A 22,751-nucleotide genomic window follows, 5' to 3' on the forward strand; every position below is an offset into this window, starting at 1 on the left:
GGGCTAAAGCTAGACAAGTCTCCTGGACCTGATGGAATGCATCCCAGAGTGCTAAAAGAGATGGCGAGGGAAATTGTAAATGCACTGGCGATAATTTACCAAAATTCTCTAGACTCTGGGGTGGTCCCGGCAGATTGGAAATTAGCAAACGTGACACCACTGTTTAAAAAAGGAGGTAGGCAGAAAGCGGGTAATTATAGGCCAGTGAGCTTAACTTCGGTAGTAGGGAAGATGCTGGAATCTATCATCAAGGAAGAAATAGCGAGGCATCTGGATGGAAATTGTCCCATTGGGCAGACGCAGCATGGGTTCATAAAGGGCATGTCGTGCCTAACTAATTTTGTGGAGGTTTTTGAGGACATTAACAGTGCGGTAGATAACGGGGAGCCAATGGATGTGGTATATCTGGATTTCCAGAAAGCCTTTGACCAGGTGCCACGCAAAAGGTTGCTGCATAAGATTAAGATGCATGGCATTAAGGGAAAAGTAGTAGCATGGATAGAGGATTGGTTAATTAATAGAAAGCAAAGAGTGGGGATTAATGGGTGTTTCTCTGGTTGGCAATCAGTAGCTAATGGTGTCCCTCAGGGATCAGTGTTGGGCCCACAACTGTTCACAATTTACATAGATGATTTGGAGTTGGGGACCAAGGGCAATGTGTCCAAGTTTGCAGATGACACTAAGATAAGTGGTAAAGCAAAAAGTGCAGAGGATACTGGAAGTCTGCAGGGATTTGGATAGACTAAGTGAATGGGCTAGGGTCTGGCAGACGGAATACAATGTTGACAAATGTGAGGTTATCCATTTTGGAAGGAATAACAGCAAAAGGGATTATTATTTAAATGATAAAATATTAAAACATGCTGCTGTGCAGAGAGACCTGGGTGTGCTAGTGCATGAGTCGCAAAAAGTTGGTTTACAGGTGCAACAGGTGATTAAGAAGGCAAATGGAATTTTGTCCTTCATTGCTAGAGGGATGGAGTTTAAGACTAGTGAGGTTATGCTGCAATTGTATAAGGTGTTAGTGAGGCCACACCTGGAGTATTGTGCTCAGTTTTGCTCTCCTTACTTGAGAAAGGATGTACTGGCACTGGAGGGTGTGCAGAGGAGATTCACTAGGGTAATCCCAGAGCTGAAGGGGTTGGATTACGAGGAGAGGTTGAGTAGACTGGGACTGTACTCGTTGGAATTTAGAAGGATGAGGGGGGATCTTATAGAAACATACAAGATTAAGAAGGGAATAGATAGGATAGATGCGGGCAGCTTGTTTCCACTGGCGGGTGAAAGCAGAACTAGGGGGCATAGCCTCAAAATAAGGGGAAGTAGATTTAGGACTGAGTTTAGGAGGAACTTCTTCACCCAAAGAGTTGTGAATCTATGGAATTCCTTGCCCAGTGAAGCAGTAGAGGCTCCTTCATTAAATGTTTTTAAGATAAAGATTGATAGTTTTTTGAAGAATAAAGGGATTAAGGGTTATGGTGTTCGGGCCGGAAAGTGGAGCTGAGTCCACAAAAGATCAGCCATGATCTCATTGAATGGCGGATCAGGCTCGAGGGGCCAGATGGCCTACTCCTGCTCCTAGTTCTTATGTTCTTATGTTTGTTCGTATGTCAGATGGTGAAATTCAAAATCAATTGAAAAAATCATCTGCAATTAATAGTCCAATGATGAACATATGAAAGCCCAACCTTTCCTTCCTAACTCCCTTCCTAACAGCATTGTGGATATACCTCCACCACATCCACTGCAGCGGTTCAAGAAGGGAGCTCACCACAATTTTCTCAAGGGCAACGAGGGATGGGCAAAATCCACTGGCCCAGCCAGCAAGGCATACAGACGGGAAATGAATTTTAAAAATTCTGCCAAGAGTGAACATGGCTAGGCATATGAAGTTGTAGCGAATTAATCAATCTCATTCAGACAGTACACAAGGCTAAAACACAGGGGTTGGATTCTCCATTCTGGAGACTAAGTGCTTTTGCTGGAGTCGAATCATTCCTGGTCTCCGTTGGAGTTAGGAGGGTGGTAGAATTTGCATTGTGGGGATGAAGGGGGATGTTCTTCCAATGGGGTTTTGGGGGTACCTCCATTATGCACTGACCCTCTTGACCCACCACAGGGCCCACCGTGAGAGGGCCACGATTGAAAATATCTGCACCCATCTATGTCCATATGAATCCCAGCTGAGAGAGTTGGAGCGTCACGGGGGCCTGGTGAATCAGGCTTCCAGCCCATTAATCGAATGCAATTGGGCGCAAATTATCCATTTGCATCTTCCCGCCAGTGCAGGGCATGTAGCTCTCTGCCGCCCTCGCCGGTGGACCGGAGCATTGGAACAAGCGCCAATCCTGTTTCTAGGTGATGCTCGATTCGCTGCCAGATCGGGAAACTCTCTACTGGCAGCGGGCAGTGGAGAATCCACTCCCAGAAATTTCAGCCTGGCAGAGATTGGACGCCCCTTTCATTACGGCAGGAATAGATTGAGCATGACAAAGCATTAGCCTTATTATAGCAACAATGGAGAGAGCAAATAATTTCATGATTCAAATGTGGGTGCTTTGTTAGAAGTGGACAGTCACACAACGTTAGAATTTTAAATGGAACCACTCCTCCTTTGCAAACAGGCATACACATGGTCTATATGTAAAAAATAAATTTTGAAGTAAATGACTGGAAGACTAAAGCAGAAAAAAATAAGCATTGGAAAAGTTCAGATTCTCTGATGTCATCAATAACAGATAAAAGCTAAAAGATCGAAACAAAAAAAGTTAATCAATTATGTGAATTAAAAATATGAAAATATATTCCTTGATCTAGCTTTGCATGTAATGGGTTGGATTGAATATTCCAAATGCGGGTCCCACACAACACTTCCATGAGGGAGGCCCAACCAAATTAAATGCCAAGTAACCAGTGACCTTCCCCAGGATTAAGGCCCCAGCAGCAGAAATGCTGCCCGCAGTGAGCTGCTAACCAACCAGACAGCAGCAGTTCCCCATATCCGACAGCACCACTGGGAGCAGTGGCTGCATCAGGGACTTCACCAGCGATCACCTTTTTTGTTTTGTGGACATATATGAATGAAGACGGAATGTGGGTGGGCGGGGGGTCATCACTGAAGGAGTGGGGCTCGGGCTGCCGGAGGCAAGGGCAGGGGGTGGTTTACAGTAGACTGCATGCTTCCTGATGCTGGATTCTTCAGTCAGTGATTGAGTCTCTGACAATGAGGGTGCCCTTCCCAGGTGTACTGTTGCCAAATGCAACAGGATTTGCAGGGTTGCCTGAGATAGACACAGGAAAGACGTATGAATTCCATTTAATCCCTGAACCACCATTAAGTTCCAGTTGGCTCAGAGCTGGATGCTGCTAATTGACTCATTAACAAACCTAATTGACATCCTGCCGTGAGTGGTCAGGTTTCCCGCAACAGCACCTTCGTGCCTCCATCTTAACCAGGAGTGGTTTTCCCGCCACCAGGAGGCTGACATGTGGCCTTTCCTCTGATTCAATAGGCTTGGCCACCATGTTTCCTGCCGTTATGGGCTGGATTAAATTCTGTCCATATTTTCTTTTTATTAAGACTGTAAAAAAAAAAAAAAAAAAATTTTACACAGCAAATGTTTTTACACAGTTAGAATTTGGAATGTACTGCCTGAGAATAAATTGGAAATAGAGTCAAAAACAACTTTCAAAAGGAATTTTATAAGTACATGAAAGAGAAGAAGTTTCAGAACTTTGGTGAAAGAGAAAGGTTGTGGAAGGAGTTTAATAGCTCTTCCAATGAGCCAGCACAAATGTAATGGGCCGAATGTCCTCTTTGTGTGCCATGCCATTTTTTGCTTCTATGAATACCTTTGGCATTCTGACTAACAGAGTTAAATGCCTCAGGCCTTCTGGTGCAAGCCATGTTGGATAGGCATGCACTGCGAGGATATGGCATCTGAAGATATATTCACTGGCTTTGAGCACTAGTTTGCAGTCATTGACATTTTTGCGACATTACATCAAGGTCCTCGTGGCTTGACTCTCGGTAAAACCACCACACTATCTGAAATCACTGCCTTCCCAAAATTTGTCTTGTGAGCCTCCTATCCTCTTGCGAATGGAGAAATTATATCTCTGATTCTTTCCACCCCCCTGCCTGAGGGTACCAGTGCCAAATCTTGGAGCCTGTTCTCTACCATAGTGTGCCATTGTTGAGTGTTCCCCACATCAAAATCACTTTTTAAATGACTTAGCATCTGCTTTTGCGACAACATGTATCCAGTTTCAAAGGTGCAGGATGTCTTTTTAGTACAGACTAACTTTAACTCACGTTACTCTCTCATAATTCTGTGCTCACTGCTCAAGTGTGAAGCCACTTAACAGCAGGATTAATACTGCCTGCATGTCAAAGTCATTTAAATTAGCAAATAACATGAACTCTGCATGCTGCTAACTTCAGAAGCAACAGGCATGGGGCAATGTCCCATCAAGTCACCCATGCCTGTTTTTGGGCTCTGTACAATTTTGCCTCTGAAATGTTTTACTAAAGAAATTATGGATGTGTTCCAAACAAAATTTAAAATTCACTGCGTTTCTCTTCTATTAAAAAGATGGATTTTGTTCACTAAAAACTCCCAAACTAGAAATCTGTCCTGCTTTTGCCTCACAGCAAATTGGCGGTGTACATGGATCTTTTCAATCTGTCAGCTTCAACAAGCACAGGCAGAAGTAATAAATCTAATTATGTGCCCAGCCAGTAGACCTTATCTGCGCATAAGAGTAATTTGACATATAACTCTTTGGTTCCGGTTGTCTTTAATTAAGCGCCCTCTCTGTACGATTGTAGAAAATTATGTCATCTATAAAAGGTATTGCTCCTAAATCAATCGACTGCTTTTGTTCACAGATGAGTGCTTTCTGAATAATGGAGGATGCAGCCACCACTGCACTTTTGTAACTGGGGAAGGTATCGTCTGCTCCTGCCCAACAGGAATGCACCTAAGTTCTGACAAGAAAACCTGCATTGTCCTCGATTACTGTAGAAAGCACCTCAGGTGCAGCCAAGTGTGTGAGCAACAAAAGAAGACAATTAAGTGCTCATGTTATGAGGGCTGGCTGCTTGTACCCGATGGTGATAGTTGCATTAGTTTAGGTAGGTCATTGTCATCCTTAATTGCGTTATTTTTCTCGTTCAACATTTATTTGAACTGACACGCTAATCTCAGACGTGTATATTTTTTTTCACAGATCCTTTTGAACCATACATAATTTTTTCCATTCGGCATGAAATCCGAAGACTGGATCTTCACAAGCAAGACTACAACTTATTAGTCCCTGGCTTGAGGAACACGATAGCAATTGATTTCCATTTTACTCAGAGTTCTCTCTATTGGACTGATGTTGTGGAAGATAAAATTTATAAAGGAAAGCTCTCTGAAGTTGGAGGTATATTTTTTTGGAGATAACGTTTTTGCCCAATTGCTACATTTTTAAAGCTGCACTTCGAAGATATTCCAAAATGTTTCCTTTAGACGCTGTGTTTTATATTGCAAGGTTTTCCTGCAAATGCTGGTACTAATGAAATAAAACATTCATTCTTCAGGGTGGTTTAGTGATTATGCAAGTAATACAGTCAAGAGGAAATTTCCCTCCTGTTATGTTAAAATAGAAATGTGGCCTTATCACCATGTTCGCATTTTCAGAAACTGCCCAAATGCACATGTTGGATTCATAACATTTACAAAGTGTGATTAGTTCACTTCAATTCACTTTGGTTTGTTTAACTTTAGCTGGGAACAGAGTTGGCATCCTTAAGGTTTATCAATACATCAATACAAATAATTGTTCATTATCATGTACAATTAACACATCAAAAGACTAAGGGCAGGATTTTCCGTCCATTCCTGCTGGCGGGATCTTCCGGTCCTGTCGAAGGTGACCCCCTGCAGCGGGTTTCCTGGTGGCACAGCCAACAAGCCACGCAAAGTCTCACAGGCATGGGCAGCAACCAGAAGATCCCACCAGATGCCAATGGTGAGCTGCTTCCGCTGCTGGAAAACATGCCGCAGGCAGAGGAGAGGGTGGAAAAACCCACCCTAAGGGTTAAGGATGATGATCAAACGCAAACAGAAATTACTGTTGATGCTGAAGGTCTGAAAGTAAAACAGAAAATGTTGGAAATACTCAGCAGGTCAAACGGCATCAGTGGAGAGAAAAATAACTAAGTTTCAAGTTGATGTTCTGATAAAATCCATCGATCTGAAATGTTCACTCTGTTCCTCTCCCCACAGATGCTGCCTGACCTGCTGAGTATATCCCGAACACTCACCTTTTATTTAAAGGATCAGGGCAAAAGGAGTAAGAAGAGCAGTTCGATTTTTTTTCTTTTAATCTAAAGATTTATATGCTAAATTACAAGATTAACCATTGACAGAAATGTAAAAGTAGGTTGAAGAAATTACAAAAAGTGTAACTGAAGGAAAAAGAGGCACAATGATATTGGCTGGAGTTGGAATGCATAAAAAAAGGTTTTGAACGACTTAATGGTCTTTTGCTAGATCAGTTTCGATCAGTTGGCTGGACAGCTGGTTCATGATGCAGAGTGAGGCCAAGAGCATGGGTTCAATTCCCGTACCGGCTGAGGGTATTCATGGAGGCCCACCTTCTGAACCTTGCCGCTCACCTGAGGTGTGGTGGTCCTCAGGTTAAATCACCACCAGTCAGCTCTCCCGCTCAGAGGGGAAAGCAGCTTCTGGTCATATGGGACTATGGTGACTTTACTTACTTTTGCTATGATTGACAGCTCCTCACCACAACAAAAGTAGTTAAGTGCTTTCTGCTGTGAATAAGAGGAAGTGAAACCACTTAGCTACTTTTGATGTGGCCAGGATCAGCTAATAATAGCAAGAGTGTTTATAAACATTGTGGTTAACATATAAGCAGGGTTCATGAGATGGATTCAAGCATGAAAGGAAAGATAGATAAACAATCCATCACGCAGCTGTCTCAAGACTAATACAACTGTCAATAAATGGCTAGTGAAATGTATTGCTCTGTGACATTGAATGGGAGTTTTGCATTTCAAAGGCTGACAAAGGATTTGATACCCTTTCAAGTGTACTTAACTTTCCAGGCAGCCTCTGATACTTGTACAGCTGCTGCTTTAAATACATTTGTGTTAGGCAATAAATGTTAGAGAAGGCTAAGTGGAAATGCAGTGATCTCTCACTGTAGTGCCTGGACTGCTTTTCAGCTTTAAGGCAGGTGTGATGATGGGACTCTCTGATGGGGTTGTTTGATCGGGCTGTCTGATGGGACTCTCTGATGGGGCTCTCTGGTAGGTAGTCTAATGGGGTATCTGATGTGGGGGGTGTAATGGGGTCTCTGATGTAGGTTTTTGATAGTGGTCTGAGATGGGGTTCCCTGATGTGGTTCTCTGATGGGGGTCTCTGATGGGGGTCTCTGTTGTGGAACTCTGTTGTGGGTCTCTGATGGGGCTCTCTGATGGGAGATCTGAAGAGGTCTTTGATGGGGTCAGATGTGAATGACTGATGGGGGGTCTGATGAGGGTGAATGACGGGGCAGCGGGCCAGTAGGGGGGGTTGGTGGTGTTGGTTGGGAGGGTCAGTGGGGAGGGGGTCAGTTCACCCTCATGCCTGAGTGCTGTGTTTGTGGCTTTCCACGGTGGGATTTCAGCGGGTTTGGTTTCCCCATGCCCTGGTCAGTCTTCTCCACTAAAATGTACCTTTACGCCTTTTTTGCTCTGCTTTTCTGGAGTAATTTCCAATGGATGCACAGGTATGATCAAACCAGATATTAGTATAGAAATATTAAAACTTGTGAAGTAGTTTACTATTTTACCTGGATTGACTGGTAAAGGGGAGGGATAAGGCAATTAGCCTTTAATGTTAGCTCTGAGTAAATGCGTAGACTCAATTAGATATCCCTGCAGTTAGCTGGGTTGTGAATTGATCCTTTTTGTTGGTGATGTGCATGACGCAGTATTTTTTGATGTGGAGATGCCGGCGTTGGACTGGGGTGAGCACAGTACGAAGTCTTACAACACCAGGTTAAAGTCCAACAGGTTTGTTTCGATGTCACTAGCTTTCGGAGCGCTGCTCCTTCCTCAGGTGAGGAAGGAGCAGCGCTCCGAAAGCTAGTGACATCGAAACAAACCTGTTGGACTTTAACCTGGTGTTGTAAGACTTTGTGCAGTATTTTTTGGCATTGGATGCCATCCCCGTTTGATCCATTCATTCACCGCATGAAAGACTCCAGTCAACAGATAGCTTTAGGTACTGTAATCAAATTCTCCAACAGGTATATAGATACACCAGCATACCTGAGGGTTCATCTGAAAAATAATCTTCAAGAGGATTCCACTTCCAGCAGATAACATCCAAAGCAAACAGGTTTATTGAATTTCTGAGGAGAAATCTCTAGTATTTCATCAAAAACACTAATTGTAGCTTACCAAACCTTTCTTTGTCCAGTCTTGTAGTATGCAGGTTTTATGTAGAATCCTCATATGATCAGAGTTACAAATAAGATTGAAATCATCCAAAGCTTTGCTGCATGAATCAGTGTGGAAATCCTGGTGCCTTATTGTTGATCAAAGATTTGGAATGTGAATCACTCCAGCAAAGGAGGGTGAGAAGTAGACTGACCTTGTTCTATAAAATATCGATTGGATTGCTGGGAATTTCCAAAAATAAATACCTGGGGCGAAATTCTCCCCAAACGGCGCGATGTCCGCCGACTGGCGCCCAAAACGGCGCCAATCAGACGGGCATCGCGCCGCCCCAAAGGTGCGGAATGCTCCGCATCTTTGGGGGCCGAGCCCCAACATTGAGGGGCTAGGCCGGCGCCGGAGGGATTTTCGCCCCGCCAGCTGGCGGAAACGGCGTTTGTTGTCCCGCATGTCAGCGGCCGCTGACAGTTTCCCGCGCATGCGCAGTGGGGAGAGTCTCTTCCGCCTCCGCCATGGTGGAGGTCGTTGCGGAGGCGGAAGGGAAAGAGTTCCCCCACGACACAGGCCCGCCCGTGGATCGGTGGGCCCAGATCGCGGGCCTGGCCACCGTGGGGGCACCCCCCGGGGTCAGATTGCCCCACGCCCCCCCCCCCAGGACCCCGGAGCCCGCCCACGCCGCCTTGTCCCGCCGGTAAATACCTACTTTAATTTACGCCGGCGGGACAGGCAATTTCTCGGTGGGACTTCGGCCCATCCGGGCCGGAGAATTGAACGGGGGGCCCGCCAACCGGCGTGGCCCGATTCCCGCCCCCGCCCAATCTCCGGTACCGGAGACTTCGGCAACCGGCAGGGGCGGGATTCACGGCGGCCAACGGCCATTCTCCGTCCCGCTGGGGGGTCGGTGAATGACGCCCCCTATCCTCTCAGGCAATGACAAAACACGGGGAAATCATCTGCCACAAACTTCAAAGATTGGTTTCCAGGATAATGTATCAGAAATCTTTCTTCCCAAGGACAATCCCACAAAGGAAAAAGCTGCAAAAGGAAATAGTGACAGCCCCAATCACTTGTAACCTTCACCATCCAGCTTTGGATCATTTCCATTTGTAAGATTTCATTATCAATGAACTACAATCAGGACTACCATCTCATGCCTCGTTTAGCTAGCGCTACCCAGATAGGTGTTGGTGGAATACTGATATTGGTCTGTCATGCCGATTCAAGCAGCATGACATGGGGTAGAAACGTCAATCTGGTGCTGTTCAGTGCATCAAATGGGTGGTCAAGTGAAATTTATTTTCCTTTTTTTTAAAGTTTGAATATTTTTCTAACCAGAGGAAAGCAGCTGCACTAAGTATTGCTTCACATCTTCTAAATGCCAAAATGAAAACAGAAGGAACAGTCATTTTCGAACCAGTTTATTTTCCCATTCATTGTGGGTTTGTTGGACAGTGTTTTACCGCACGGGAAATTGAACACCTTCAAATCCAACAGATATATTCAGTATCAAACAGCTTACCCATGCAAAGTTATGTGGTATATATGATCCAGTTTATTGGGTTATTTTTCCAGATGAGTCAATAGGTTTTGTACAAGATGAACATGATTATGCCAATTATTATTGGCGAAGAAATTAAATATACCTAACCTTGATATTTATAGGAATGACGTGGTTGTTTTTTCAGCTGTAAGCAGTGTGGAAGTTATTGTACAGCATGGTCTAGACACTCCCGAAGGGCTAGCGGTGGACTGGATTGCAGGAAACATCTACTGGATAGACAGCAAAATGGAACAGATTGAAGTAGCAAAACTGGATGGCAACATGAGGACTACCTTAATCGCAGGTTCTATGATGTATCCACGTGCCATAGCTTTGGATCCTCGACATGGGTTAGTTTGCAAATCTTATTTTGTAGAAGACAATAAAATAAAATAATTTACTGCATCATTTTTACTTTGCATTTTGAAACACAGGGAACAAAGCGATCTTGCTACCGTAAAAGTTTTAATCTTTTAATTAATAAGCGGCCATTTTGATGAGTCCTGGAGGATAAGGAAAGAGAGAAAAATTGTTCACAAAATATAATAAGGCAAAAACTAAATAATGTAGAGAAGCAAAGCTTCTGGTGGTGCATAAATCACTAAATATAGTAAGACAAGTTAGTAAAATCATTGTTACGACCAGGTTCGGAGGAGTGAGCTGACTCATCTCTTTAGCCTACTCCTGGGTTAGTTATAAGAGAACTTGCATTTAAAAGGGTGATGATAATGCCAATTCGATATGTATACTTAACGCATGAAACTCCATGTAAAAATAAATCCAGCCATGTTTCTTAAGTTTGAGGTACGGTAGCAGTACGGTAGCACAAGTGGATAGCCCTGTGGCTTCACAGCACCAGGGTCCCAGGTTTGATTCCCCGCCTGGTCATTGGCTGTGCGGAGTCTGCACGTTCTCCCCGTGTCTGCGTGGATTTCCTCCGGGTGCACTGGTTTCCTTCCACAGTCCAAAGATGTGCAGGTTAGGTGGATTGGAATTAATAAATTGCCCTTAGTGACCAAAAAGGTTAGGAGGGGTTATTGGGTTACGGGGATAGGGTGGAAATGAGGGCTTAAGTGGGTCGGTTCAGACTCGATGGGCCGAATGGCCTCCTTCTGCACTGTATGTTCTATGTTCTACAAGTAACGAGTTTGTTATATTGTTGAGACTCACTCAGGTAAAGATGCAGAAATTATGAGCAAAAGGTTTAACATGTGTAAATGCAAAAGAAAACATGCACATGGCGCACCCAAACATGAGAAAATAGTCCTAAACTCTGCAGAGTGTCAGATCTTAAAACTTGGCCAAATAATGAATAACGTCAGGAAAACAATTATTCATAGATTGTCCAGAAACATGTTGAGACCTGAAAGTGGTTGCTGCCACTTTGATTTCTCACTCGAGCAGTCGGCCTACAGTCGTGGCTGGTTGATTCAAATTTTCCTTGGAGATCGTGATGTTGATTCACGATACTCCCTTAAAAACTCTCGGTTTGCAGCAATGAGGTCTTTAGATGGGATTTCAAATCATATACAGCTCATCTTTGATCAGAGAGGAAAAAAGAGAGATGGTGGAAAATTGTTGCCCTGTGGCAGTCTCTCCGGCCCTTAGTTCAAATCCAATATCTTCCACAGCCAAGGGCTGGGTCACACAACCTCTCTCTGGTTTCGATCTGGGCTTATATTGGCCTGTGCCTTTGAGAGCTCTTTAACTTTGTGTCTCCATAAAACAACATGCGTCCTTCACAATTGCAACACAGAGGCTGCTGTAGACCAGTGTCCATTGCTTAGCAAAAGTGATAATTTATATCTATAAATATATATGTCCAGCCAATGTCACTATAAAGCAATATTTTACAAAGCACATCTTTATCATGAAGAGTGCAAATAAAATACTGCTTTTCGCTTCTTGTTGCATAGAGGGAGGATGGAATAGAAATGTTTAAGGTAAGGTGGCAATGCGTAATTTGAGTGCAAGGAAATTTCTGAGGAATATGACCATTTGGAAAGAATGGCTTAGTCTGTGCTATAGGTTTTAGGAAATTATATGTAAAAAGCTAATTCGGCATAATTTGTATTTCAAACTAGTTGAGCTTGACATTGGCAGGAATTTTCTGAAAAAATTACAAAGGGAGGGATTTTCTACGCAATTTGCCGTGTGCTTTTCAGCGGCGGACGCGGCCCGCCAGTAGACTCTTCTGGTCCCGCCGGTGTAAATGGGATTTCCATGTCCGGGAATCCCAAGACAGGGGTGTGCCGTCGGAAGGGACCAGAGCATCCCATCGCTGTGAACAGCTGGTACAATCCAGCCAAAGTATCATTTTCAGCGAGAAAATCGGTGCGATTCCTGCCGGCCCCGGTGGCGTGATCCTGGCTGCAATTTCCAGGCACTTTGAAATTTATATTTTCCCCATGTGAAAAATACATGATTCACCCGCCCGAGGGGACATCTAAGCACTTCAGTGACATGGGTGCAATCGATTTTCCCCTGCACCTGTGGCAGACCAGTTATGGTGCCGAATCCCATTGCCCTCTCATCTAGCTGGGCTTGGTCCAGGTCAAAATTAATAAAGTCGAAAGACCTTGCGTAGAGTGTAACCGTGAACTCACGTATGCATTATTGGCGGATGCCTGTAAGATGCTGGACATGTCACAGGTGGAGCTCTGGAACGATTCTGTTACATAAACATTGAGGGTTGCCGTGACCTTCACGGCCATTGGGTGAGGGTGTCCTCCACCGCCACATGGCGCCAAGTTGGCTAGAATGTTGCATAGGTGCAGTACTGTCTCCCTGTTGAGACGGAGTCTCCTAAGCACATGTTTCTCACAGATCCATGAAGGACAGCCGGATGCTGTAAACCCTCAGTTTCCTTCTTCGCCTGACAACCCCCTGGTTGGCTTGTGCTGTGTCCGGCCCTTGAGCCTGCCCTGTGGCTTTGTGGTGCGGGGTTCTGTTTGGGTGCCAGGTTCTGCCTGGGTACTGCCGTATGTTGCTGTCGGAGTCTGTGCCCCTCCAGCACTGTGATGAAAATAATACCCAGCTCTACGAGTTGCATAATGATATTGCATCGTTATCTGCAAGGGACGACAGAGAGGCAGAGAGAGACACAGTCAGGTTGGTGTCCCAGCCGGATGACTTTAGTAACACCCAACCCATTGGGCTCGAGGACCTAGAAAAAAGCCAGTCCCACACCTTATCTGGTGACTGCCGCTCACTCATAGCTCAGGTGCCCTCCCAAATCCATTACATGACTGGAGCAGGCCTAGGCACTCCCAGCCAAAGTCATCTTTGGCCTCCCATCTGGTTCTCCCCTCCCTTATTCTCTCACTCACCAGGGGTTCTGAATTGTATGCTCACACACCCCTAATGGGCAGGGTCAACTGGAAAGTGATGTGTGCCTTGGGGGCTAATGGATCTTCACTGGCAAACATTGGAGTCCAGCACATAAGCTATCTCAGGGCCTCTCGATCCCCTCTACACAAGTGATCCCCGAATATTCATCCAATTGATTGACTTTAAACATTTTTTTATCCCATCCTTAAAGTTAAAAACCGGAGTGCAGAGTGGACAGGGCCAAACCCCAATCCACTTCATTGCCCGCTTAAAAATCCATATCAAACCCAAATTGAACTGAACTCATGGTCTGCACAAGGAGCTGGCCTGTGGGCTCGGTCCCATTGAACTCCCTGTGCTATGTGGAGACAGTGGTGTTCACCTCCTTCCTCCTTCTCGGAGGCCATGGTGCCTGGTTCCTGTCTTTACAAAGCAGGAGTAATTTGCGGCAGCGTGATGTCATGCCTGGTGGGTGGAAATATTCACTGAAGGCTGAAGATTCAATGTTAACCACTAAGTATGTTAGAATGGTTTCAAAAATCATACAAATCATGTTCCCACCCTTCCTGGGCGTGAGTCTGATTACGTCATTGAAGAGGGCTGGGGAAGATGATATCCTGAGCTCACACTGGCGCAAATCCCTTTTTAGCTACTCACATGATTTAGCACCCATTACGGAATTTGCACCCGCATCTAATGTGGCTGCTATATCCCGCCCATCAAGGTTCAAATAGCTTAAAGAGCTCAAACAATATTTCTATGATGTTATCACTATTGTTATTTACATAATGAATATTATGTAATAATTTGTATTCTGTGCTGTTGCAGATGAATAGTTTCAAACATGATTATGTTTAATTGCTAATCCTGGCTGGTTCCTTCAAATCCCCCCACCCCCCTCCCCCCTGAGAGCGCAGCAGATATTTTGTTCCTGGAATAAATCAGAGTCTGCTTGTTTTTGATGAGGAAACCTCTGCAAATTTCCAGGTGCTTGTGAGTTTCCAATTTTAGATCAGGAGAAATTAGCCTCCCTTTTCTTTGCAACACAATAGACTGCAAACTCCTCGGAGTGGTAATTAGTGTTGGATTATTACTCCATTCCCAATTATTTACACAAGATTTCCACCAGGCCTGTCTTGCTCAACCCTCCAACTCTGGCTGGGGAAGATCCAGGAAACGAAGCAGACTCCATATGATGTGTTAGGCAGGTAGGTTCAATGTGGACTGCACTCGATGCAGGGAAGCTAGAAACAGGCGTCTGACACTGGAGAAGATCCAACACTGTTTTATTCAATGATAGAACTGATATACATATTCAACTGTGGGTCGACACTATACTGAACTGACTGGAGACCTTTTAGTCGCCTGACCAGACTTACTAGCTACCGCATGGTGTTTGCACTTGCTCGCTCGTGAACTCTGACTGTCTCAGTGGCTGGGTCCCGATAGAGCGGGAAACCTAGTGCCCGCTGGCTTTATAGTGGTAATGTCCTGTCTGGTGATTGGCTGCACAGTGTTGTGTGCTTACTGGTCATCATGTGTGTCAATCACTGCCTGTCTGCATCTCATGAAATACATGAGTGGATATTATGACACCATAGCCCAGCATTGAATTGCAGGAGAGGCGATTTGCAGGAGGAATGCATTTCCTCCTGCCATTTTCTATGACACTACCAGAAATAAAGCAGATAAGTTTAAAGAGGTAATTGAAATGAATAGGCCAGGGCAAAGGTAAGTGCTTAACGTATGTGGATAGAGATGACCATTAGGGGGATGGAGAGGCTGTTGGAAATCGGGGGAGGAGGAGGAGGACTCGTACCCGAGGGGTGCGAAGGAGTCAGGCACCGGGGTGGGGGGGTGGTGGGGGAGGTGAGGCATGGGGGGAGGTGCTTGGCATGGGGGATTGTGAGGACAGTGTCGGACATTGGTTGGTGGTGGGGGGGGGGTGAGAGTCAGACATCTGGGGGTCAGACACCAGGGAGTTGGACATTGGGGAGGTCAGACATCAAGGATGGGTGGGGGGGTCAGACCTTTGGCAGTGAGGGGGTGCCGGACATTGGAGGGAGGTGGGGTCAGTCATCAGCAGGGAAGGGGTGTGGGTGAGTCCAGTTGGATTGGTGGGGAATCGAGTCAGGGGAATCCCATGGGGAGCCAAGGTTTGGGGAATACTGTGGGGGGAGATGCAGTAGGTGGGGCAGCAGGAGTCCCATGGGAGGAGTAGTCGGGGCTGGCGTAATCCTTTGGGGTTTTGCACTTGGGGGAGTCTCACGGGGTGCTGATATGTGTCTTTAAAATAATTACCCAGAAGTTAAAGAGGTTTTAATCCTTTCATCTTTTTCTGGTTTACAATTGATGTAACACAGTCGGAATCATCCGAAGTTTGCAATTTGAATCACATTTTCGGAAGGCTCCCAGTGTAGTGCGTTTGCCCAGGGAATGGTCGCTCTTCTGGGCAAATGTGCAACTCCATACTTTTGCGGCATATCTTTGGGGTGCCCATCCCTTCCCAGCCATAAAACTCAATGCTGGAGAGTTCAGAGGTTACAACCATGTATGTTTGCAGGTTAGCACATTGAAATATGACATCTGGAGTGTGATGGATGTTCCGAAAAAATGTATATTTGATGTATGTTATACATCAAGTGCACAAACATATATACCCAATCGTTCATCTTCCATTTAATATAGAAAGTGAATAGCAAATACATTGATCACATGAAACGGAATTAGAAACTAAGATATATTTGGACTGGGAAAGAGGGCAAGAGAGGACAGAGTGACAGGAGTTGAGGAAAGAAGAAAAAAAGGCAGGAGATAGAAGGTCATGAAAGGTGGATAGATGTGGTGGGGAAAGGAAGGGGTGGTGTCGTTGAATGATCATAAAGGAGCAAATGCAAAGAAAGTACCTCAGTTGAAGAGAGTTACCTTCCATGAACAGGACACAGTAGAGGACTATAGAATCCATAGAATTCCTACAATGCAGAAGGAAGCCATTCAGCCCATTAAGTCTGCACCGACCTTCCGAAAGAGCACCCTCCCTAAGCTCAGTCCACCTCCCTATCCCTGTAATCCATCCAGCACATCTTTTGGGCATTAAGGGCCAATTTAGTAAGGCCAATCCACCCATCCTGCAATTCTTGTGGGAAGAAACTGGACCACCTGGAGAAAACCCACGCTGACACAGGGAGAATGTTCAAACTCCACACAGCCAGTCACCAAAGGCCGGAATCAAACCAAGGTCCCTGGCGCTGTGAGGCAGCAGTGTTAACCATTGCATCATCGTGCTGCCCCGAGTGCTCAGTGCTTGTGGAAAGGGATAGGATCTGTTTATTACAAGAGGGGAAATCAAGTGGACTGGTTTTATTGTTAATTGCGACAGAAAGGAAGTGTGAGTTGCACAGGATTCCAAGTTTTATGTTCTGAGAGATGGTACTGACAGCATTGTAACAAGGGTATGTCTTCCTGCTAACCTTCCAATCACTGGGTGCAGAGATATAAGAATCTGTTTAATCTGGCTCTGCATCATCTACGATATCTTGCAAAAAACGTATTTGTTGATTGTTTAGTAGCAGACTTTTAAACTAATCTTCAGTTGGGTTGCTGTCACCACTGTGTTGTGGTGTGAGAATCTGTGATCAGTGTTCAGTTGGAGAAGCTGACAGCTGACTTAAAGGAATCTGCATAAAATGTGGTAAAATATAAATGCAATGTAACTGCAGTGAATATTGAGCATTTTTCAGGCACTCAAAATATTGAAACTAGATTTGAATTCATTAAATATTTAAAATGAGCGTGGTAAGCTATAAATTTGTGGGATCTATTTGTGATCAAGTCAATTGGATTATTTCAGGAGATGGTACATAACATGGTCAGGATTATGCCCATTATATTTTGGCAAAGGATCATGAGGGGAATGGGCCATCACAGTTGGGTGGATAGATGGCCTGTTCTGCCAGGTTGCCGCCTACGTGACAAAGTTTAAAATTACCCTCTGTGCAAACCATGAAATTTGTCCAGATGACTTGCATTTATGTTTTTCCAGCTGTAAGCAATGTGGACGTTGCATGATTAGGTAGCTCATTATTTGAATTATGAGATATTTTCCATAAGAATGCATTGCTGCACTTTTTAAAATTAATGGCTTCGGGCGAATTTCTACACTGATCAAAGTGAAGGTTGTCAATGCTGACGAATGGAACAGTTCTTCTGAAATCCAATTCCTTGAATAGATTTCATTTCTGTGTTGGTTCAGCACAAGTTGAACTCAGCAATAGGGCTTCAAACGAGCGAATAACCAGTTAGCATTCATAAGAGAAATAACCTGTTGATTCATTCATCAATGATGTGTGCAGGATGGCAGAGGATGTAAGCATGGAGATTTAAAATTAGAACTCAGCAGAGACAGAATAGTGGTAGGAGCAGTGGATGATGTAATCTCTGACTTCTTGCAAGTAAAGGAAGACCTCATCAGGTAAAGGCAATGCAGATAGTGTACAAAATTATGAGAGACATATATCGAGTAGATAGGAAGACATTTTTCCCCTTAGTTAGAGGGGCAATGAAGAAGGGGCAGGCATAGATTTATGGTAAGGAGCTGGAGATTTAGAGGTGATTTGAGGAAACACCTTTTTCATTAGGAAGGTGGTGGGAATCTGGAACTCACTGCCTATGAGGCAGGAACCCTCATAACATTTAGGAAGCATTTAGGTGAGCACTTGAAATGTGATAACATACAAGGCTATAGATCAAGTGCTGGAAAATGGGATTAGAATTGATAGGTGCGTGATAGCCAGCACACATACATTGTGTCAAAGGGCCTCTTACTGTGCTAAAAAAAACTCTTAAGACTTTAACATTAGACAGTCCTGTCCTTGGATTGCCACCTTGCTGTGGTGGAGAGGCTTGAACGTTCCATTGATCCTGAGAGAAATGCTGTCAGGAGACTTAAGCTCCTGGCAGAGTCACTCATGACAGTAAGGCCAGAGGGGCGGAACCAGGCAAAGCGCAGTACAAGGCAAGTCCTCAATGGCAGATCAAGCAGAAGACACTAATAAGGCATCAAGAGCTGTGATGACAGATGAAGGCTGCAGGAGTAGGGGGACCCCTAGTCGCCGAGGTTCCCTTGCCACTGGAACTGGACCTACCTTCTGTCAAGGACCATGTTTCTGCTGATGTGCAATGGCATAGCCATGTAAAATAGCCGTCTACCTAGAGGAAACCAGCACAACCCCCCCACACAGACAAGCCCTGTGGAGATTTGCTAGAGGTGATTGAGGTAGGACTGTGAGATATGGAATTCCCTAGCTTCAGACCGGCACATAGGTGATGGAGTTTGATTCAGTTGTATCACTTTTGGAATAGGAACAAGAAAGCATTTCGGCAGCTTACTTCACAACTGAGCAGACCTCTTCAGGAGCCACTCTGCTCACCCCGTATGGGTAAAGGGTGAGAAAAGGTGCCTTAAAAATAGCCTGTTCAATCCCCAACATGGCTGCACAACTTCATTCAGTAGGCTCATCTACCTGCTTTCAGAAAATCAAGGTTAAACTCAATTTCGGAACCCGGAATGAACGAACCCTCATGGATAATGAGCAAAACAATCGACCGGAATGGAGAACTACCCTTGTTGTCTGTGAACACAGGTACTTCAACATTGATGTTGCTGCCCTGCAAGAGACCTGAAGAGCAGGCAAAGGGCAGCTGAGGGAAGATGGTGGTGGTTGCAACTTCTTCTGGAAAGGAAAACCTGAGGTTCAGCCCATGATCCATGGAATCAGCTTTGCCATCAAGAACAAACTCTCAACCATCTCTCAGAGATCACTGTTGGCATTAACAAGTGCCTCATGACCCTCCATCTCCAACATTCCAAAGGAAGATAAGATCGTTTTCCTTGGGGACTTCAATGCCAGGTTGGAAATAACTCCCAAATCTGGAAAGGAACCATTGGAAAGGAAGGAGTTGGGAATTGCCACTCGAACAGGATTCTCCTGCTTGCCAAATGTGCGCAATATGAGCTTGTAATTACTAACACACAGTTCTGCCAAAAGGATAAGTTCAAGACTTCCTGGAGACATCCATGATCAAACCACTGGCACATAATAAACGTTGTCATCATCCGATCCTGAGTCCAAACGATGCCTACATCACAAAAGCGATGACCAGTGCAGATGACTGCTGGACAGACCACCGGCTCACCGCTCCTTTTCGTTCATCAAACTCTACCACAAGCTGCAGATGATGAAGAAACAGCTCATAAAAAAAAATCCCCATTGAGTGGCTTCAAGAGCCAAGCATGGTAGTGAACTTCCAACAGTGTCTTCTCCAATATCTGCCAATATCTCTTAATTCTAAGGGAGTGGAGGAAAGAGCTGAAGATAGCCATAATCTCAATGCTATGGATGCCTGGTCATCTCTCAACAGTGGCTGAGAGACTGGACCAGATACAATAACGTTTTTAAGTTTTGATGCGGTGTAGAAAGATCGATTTGTTCCAGGAATGCTAATATGAGAAATAAGACTTGGTTATTATATAAACATACTTTACTAAAACTGTATTAAAGCAGAAGAAAAAGAAAACAATATTTAAACTTTTACTTCAGCTGTAATTCAGATTACATACAGTTTCGTAACCTTAACACACAGTTCCAATTACACAACACTTTACATGAATACTTTACATGCAGCTCTTGTTCTGCTTACACAAACAGGCAAAGGCAATACTTGCATTGAACAAAGCAATTTTTCTTCTGTAAGGGACATTTGATCAGAACCCTTTATCAAAGCCTGCCTCGGTGGCAACTTTCATGACTTCTCTGGTCGGTTTCCACAGCCATCTCCTGTAACTGTTAAAAACAGCATTTCTTCCTCTCTCTCTCTAAGCTCCGCCCAGCCCTCAAACAAAAGTTCTCTCGGATCTCCAGACTTGAACCAATTATCATTATCTTTGCTTATTGCCCACTCCTGTTTATACAAAAGAACTGAGCTACACCATTCATATGCAACTAACCTTCCATTGATGGAGAAATGGGTCATCAGACTATGTGATGGGATAACAGGTGGTCAAACAAAGTTATACCAAATGACAATGGATCTTGAGTAAATTATCCTGGCTGAACCAGGGCATCCTGTGTATTCCCACAAATGAGATTAAGTCTGAATCGGACAAGGTAACTCAGGCTGTGGGCGTATACCTTTGACTGTGCTGCTAGTAGTCTTTTCCTTCGTCTGGTTAACCCCTAAACTGCCTGCTACATCTTGGACCCCATTTCTGGACCCAAGTTCTTAATATCTCCTTATCATAACACTCAGCTGTGAAGAAACCATTGGCTCCAAGACCAAGGAATACCAAGATTGGTTCAACAATAATTAATGACCACATCGTCCACAAGAAGAAGTAAGCTCACTGCGGCAGGCAAGACAACCTCATCAACAAGAAGAGTGAAGCTCTCCAGGCCTGGCAAAACAACATATAATCAGTAAAGCAAAGAGGAGAGCTCATCAATTAGCCAAGGCAGAGGTACAAAGATGAACTAGGGAAATGATGACCCAATGGTGGACTGAGAAATCTAAGGAGCTGCAACTCCTCACTGTCAAATGTGACACCCGTGGTTCCTTCAGTGCCACCGAGGCAATATATGGACCCAATACACTAGGCCTCAAACTGTTGCAGAGTAAGGACAGAACTCCTAAACTTTGATACAACCATAGATGGGGACATGTTTGAGGAAATCCCCCAATTGCCCTTCAAAGATGATCTTAGACTCCCACCATCATCTCCATCAGCTGTTGCTGAAAATCTGGGACAGAGAAGAAATTCCTGTCGACCTCAGGAACGCCATCATTTCCACCATCTTCAAGAAAGGCGACAAAATGGATTGTGGGAACTTCCGAGAAATGTCCCTACTCTTCATCGCCAGGAAGATCATTACCCAAATCCTTGCTCGCCGCCTTCCTTCCGGAAAGACAGTGTGGCTTCCAACCAAACCATGGAACAGCGGACATGATTTTCATTGCTCAACAACTTCAGGACAAATGCCAGGAGCAAAACCAACCATTCTACATGGCCCTCCTCCATCTGAACAAGGTTTTCGACTCAGTCAATCGAGAAGTGTTATGGAAGAACCTGCCTAATGTCGGCTGTCCAGAAACATTCTTCAACATCCTCTAACTCCTCCACGACAAGATATCGGTGACAGTCCTCGCCAATGGGAATAAGATAGAAATCTTCAAGGTCAAGATTAGTGCTTGTTTAGGGCTGGTTTAGCTAAATGGGCTAGACAGCTGGTTTGTAGTGCAGAACAAGGCCAGCAGCGCGGCATCAATTTCCCGTATCAGCTTACCCTAACAGGCGCCGGAATGTGGCGACTAGGGGCTTTTCACAGTAACTTCAAACTTGTGACAAGAAAAGATTATTATTAGTGTCAAGCAGGGATGTGTCATCACCCCCATCCTTTAATCCATCTTCATCACCTCCATCCTTCATATTGCCAAGAGCAAACTTTCCAGTGAAGTTGACATCATCTACAGGATGGATGGAAAACTTTTCAATTTCAGCTGGTTGAAATCCAAGAAGAAAATAACACTGTCATCGAACATGGAACTTCAGTACATGGATGACATCACCATCTCCACTCTCTCAGAAGAGATTCTCCAAGAGTGCTCGACACCTTCGTGGAGGCATACCAAAGAATTGGCCTCAGCCTTAACCTCAAGAAGACTCAAGTCCTTTACCAACCCCGCCCCAGGGCAAGATCTGGTCTCTCCCTCTGTTAAAATCATTGGGGAATCCCTTCCAAACGTGGAACATTTCCCATAGCTGGGTAGCCACTCTCCGCTAAGGCTGACAGGTGAAGATCCAACATCATATCAAATCCGTGAGCACTATGCCCGGTTGCCTAAGAACGAGAGTCTTTGATGGCTGCAACATTCGTGCTGACACCAAGATCCTTCTATTCAAGGCGGTCATCTTCCCAACTCTTTTATCAGGCTCAGAAACCTGGACTAATACAAAAACCACCTCAAGGCCCTAAGAGGTACCATCAACTCTGCATGGGATAGATTCTCCACATCAGTTGGGAGGACAGTTGTACTAACATGTGCATCTTGAAAGAGCCAAGAGCACCAGCATCACGCCCATGATCATCTAAAACCTAACTTTGCTGGGTTGGCCATGTATGTCGGATGCCAGAGTCCCCAATGCCAAAGCAAATCTTCTTCACCCAGCTCAAGGAAAGCTCCCGAACAAGAGGAGGACAAAGGAAGCACTTCAAAGACACCCTTAAGGCTTACCTCAAGAATTGCAACACAGACCTCAATGCCTGGGATATGCTTGTTCAGAAGAGACCCACTTCAGAAGAAAACCTCCTGATTGAAGGGACACAATTCTTCAAGGACACACAAAAGCAAGAGGAGGACGTAAAAAGAGCC

At 44.8% G+C, this 22,751-nt stretch overlaps 1 protein-coding gene across 1 annotated transcript in view; it reads left to right on the forward strand.

The window, feature by feature from the left end:
* Nucleotides 1-22,751, forward strand: part of LOC140406643 (low-density lipoprotein receptor-related protein 1B-like) — a 1,956,985-nt gene that overhangs the window by 1,756,312 nt on the left and 177,922 nt on the right. Inside the window, exons 23-25 of the mRNA XM_072494650.1 lie at nucleotides 4,892-5,137; nucleotides 5,233-5,430; nucleotides 10,141-10,345. Of these exons, the coding sequence (XP_072350751.1) occupies nucleotides 4,892-5,137; nucleotides 5,233-5,430; nucleotides 10,141-10,345 (649 nt within the window). The remainder of the gene's footprint in view (nucleotides 1-4,891; nucleotides 5,138-5,232; nucleotides 5,431-10,140; nucleotides 10,346-22,751) is intronic.

This window comes from Scyliorhinus torazame, chromosome 2 (assembly GCF_047496885.1).
Source record: "Scyliorhinus torazame isolate Kashiwa2021f chromosome 2, sScyTor2.1, whole genome shotgun sequence".
NCBI lineage: Eukaryota > Metazoa > Chordata > Chondrichthyes > Carcharhiniformes > Scyliorhinidae > Scyliorhinus > Scyliorhinus torazame.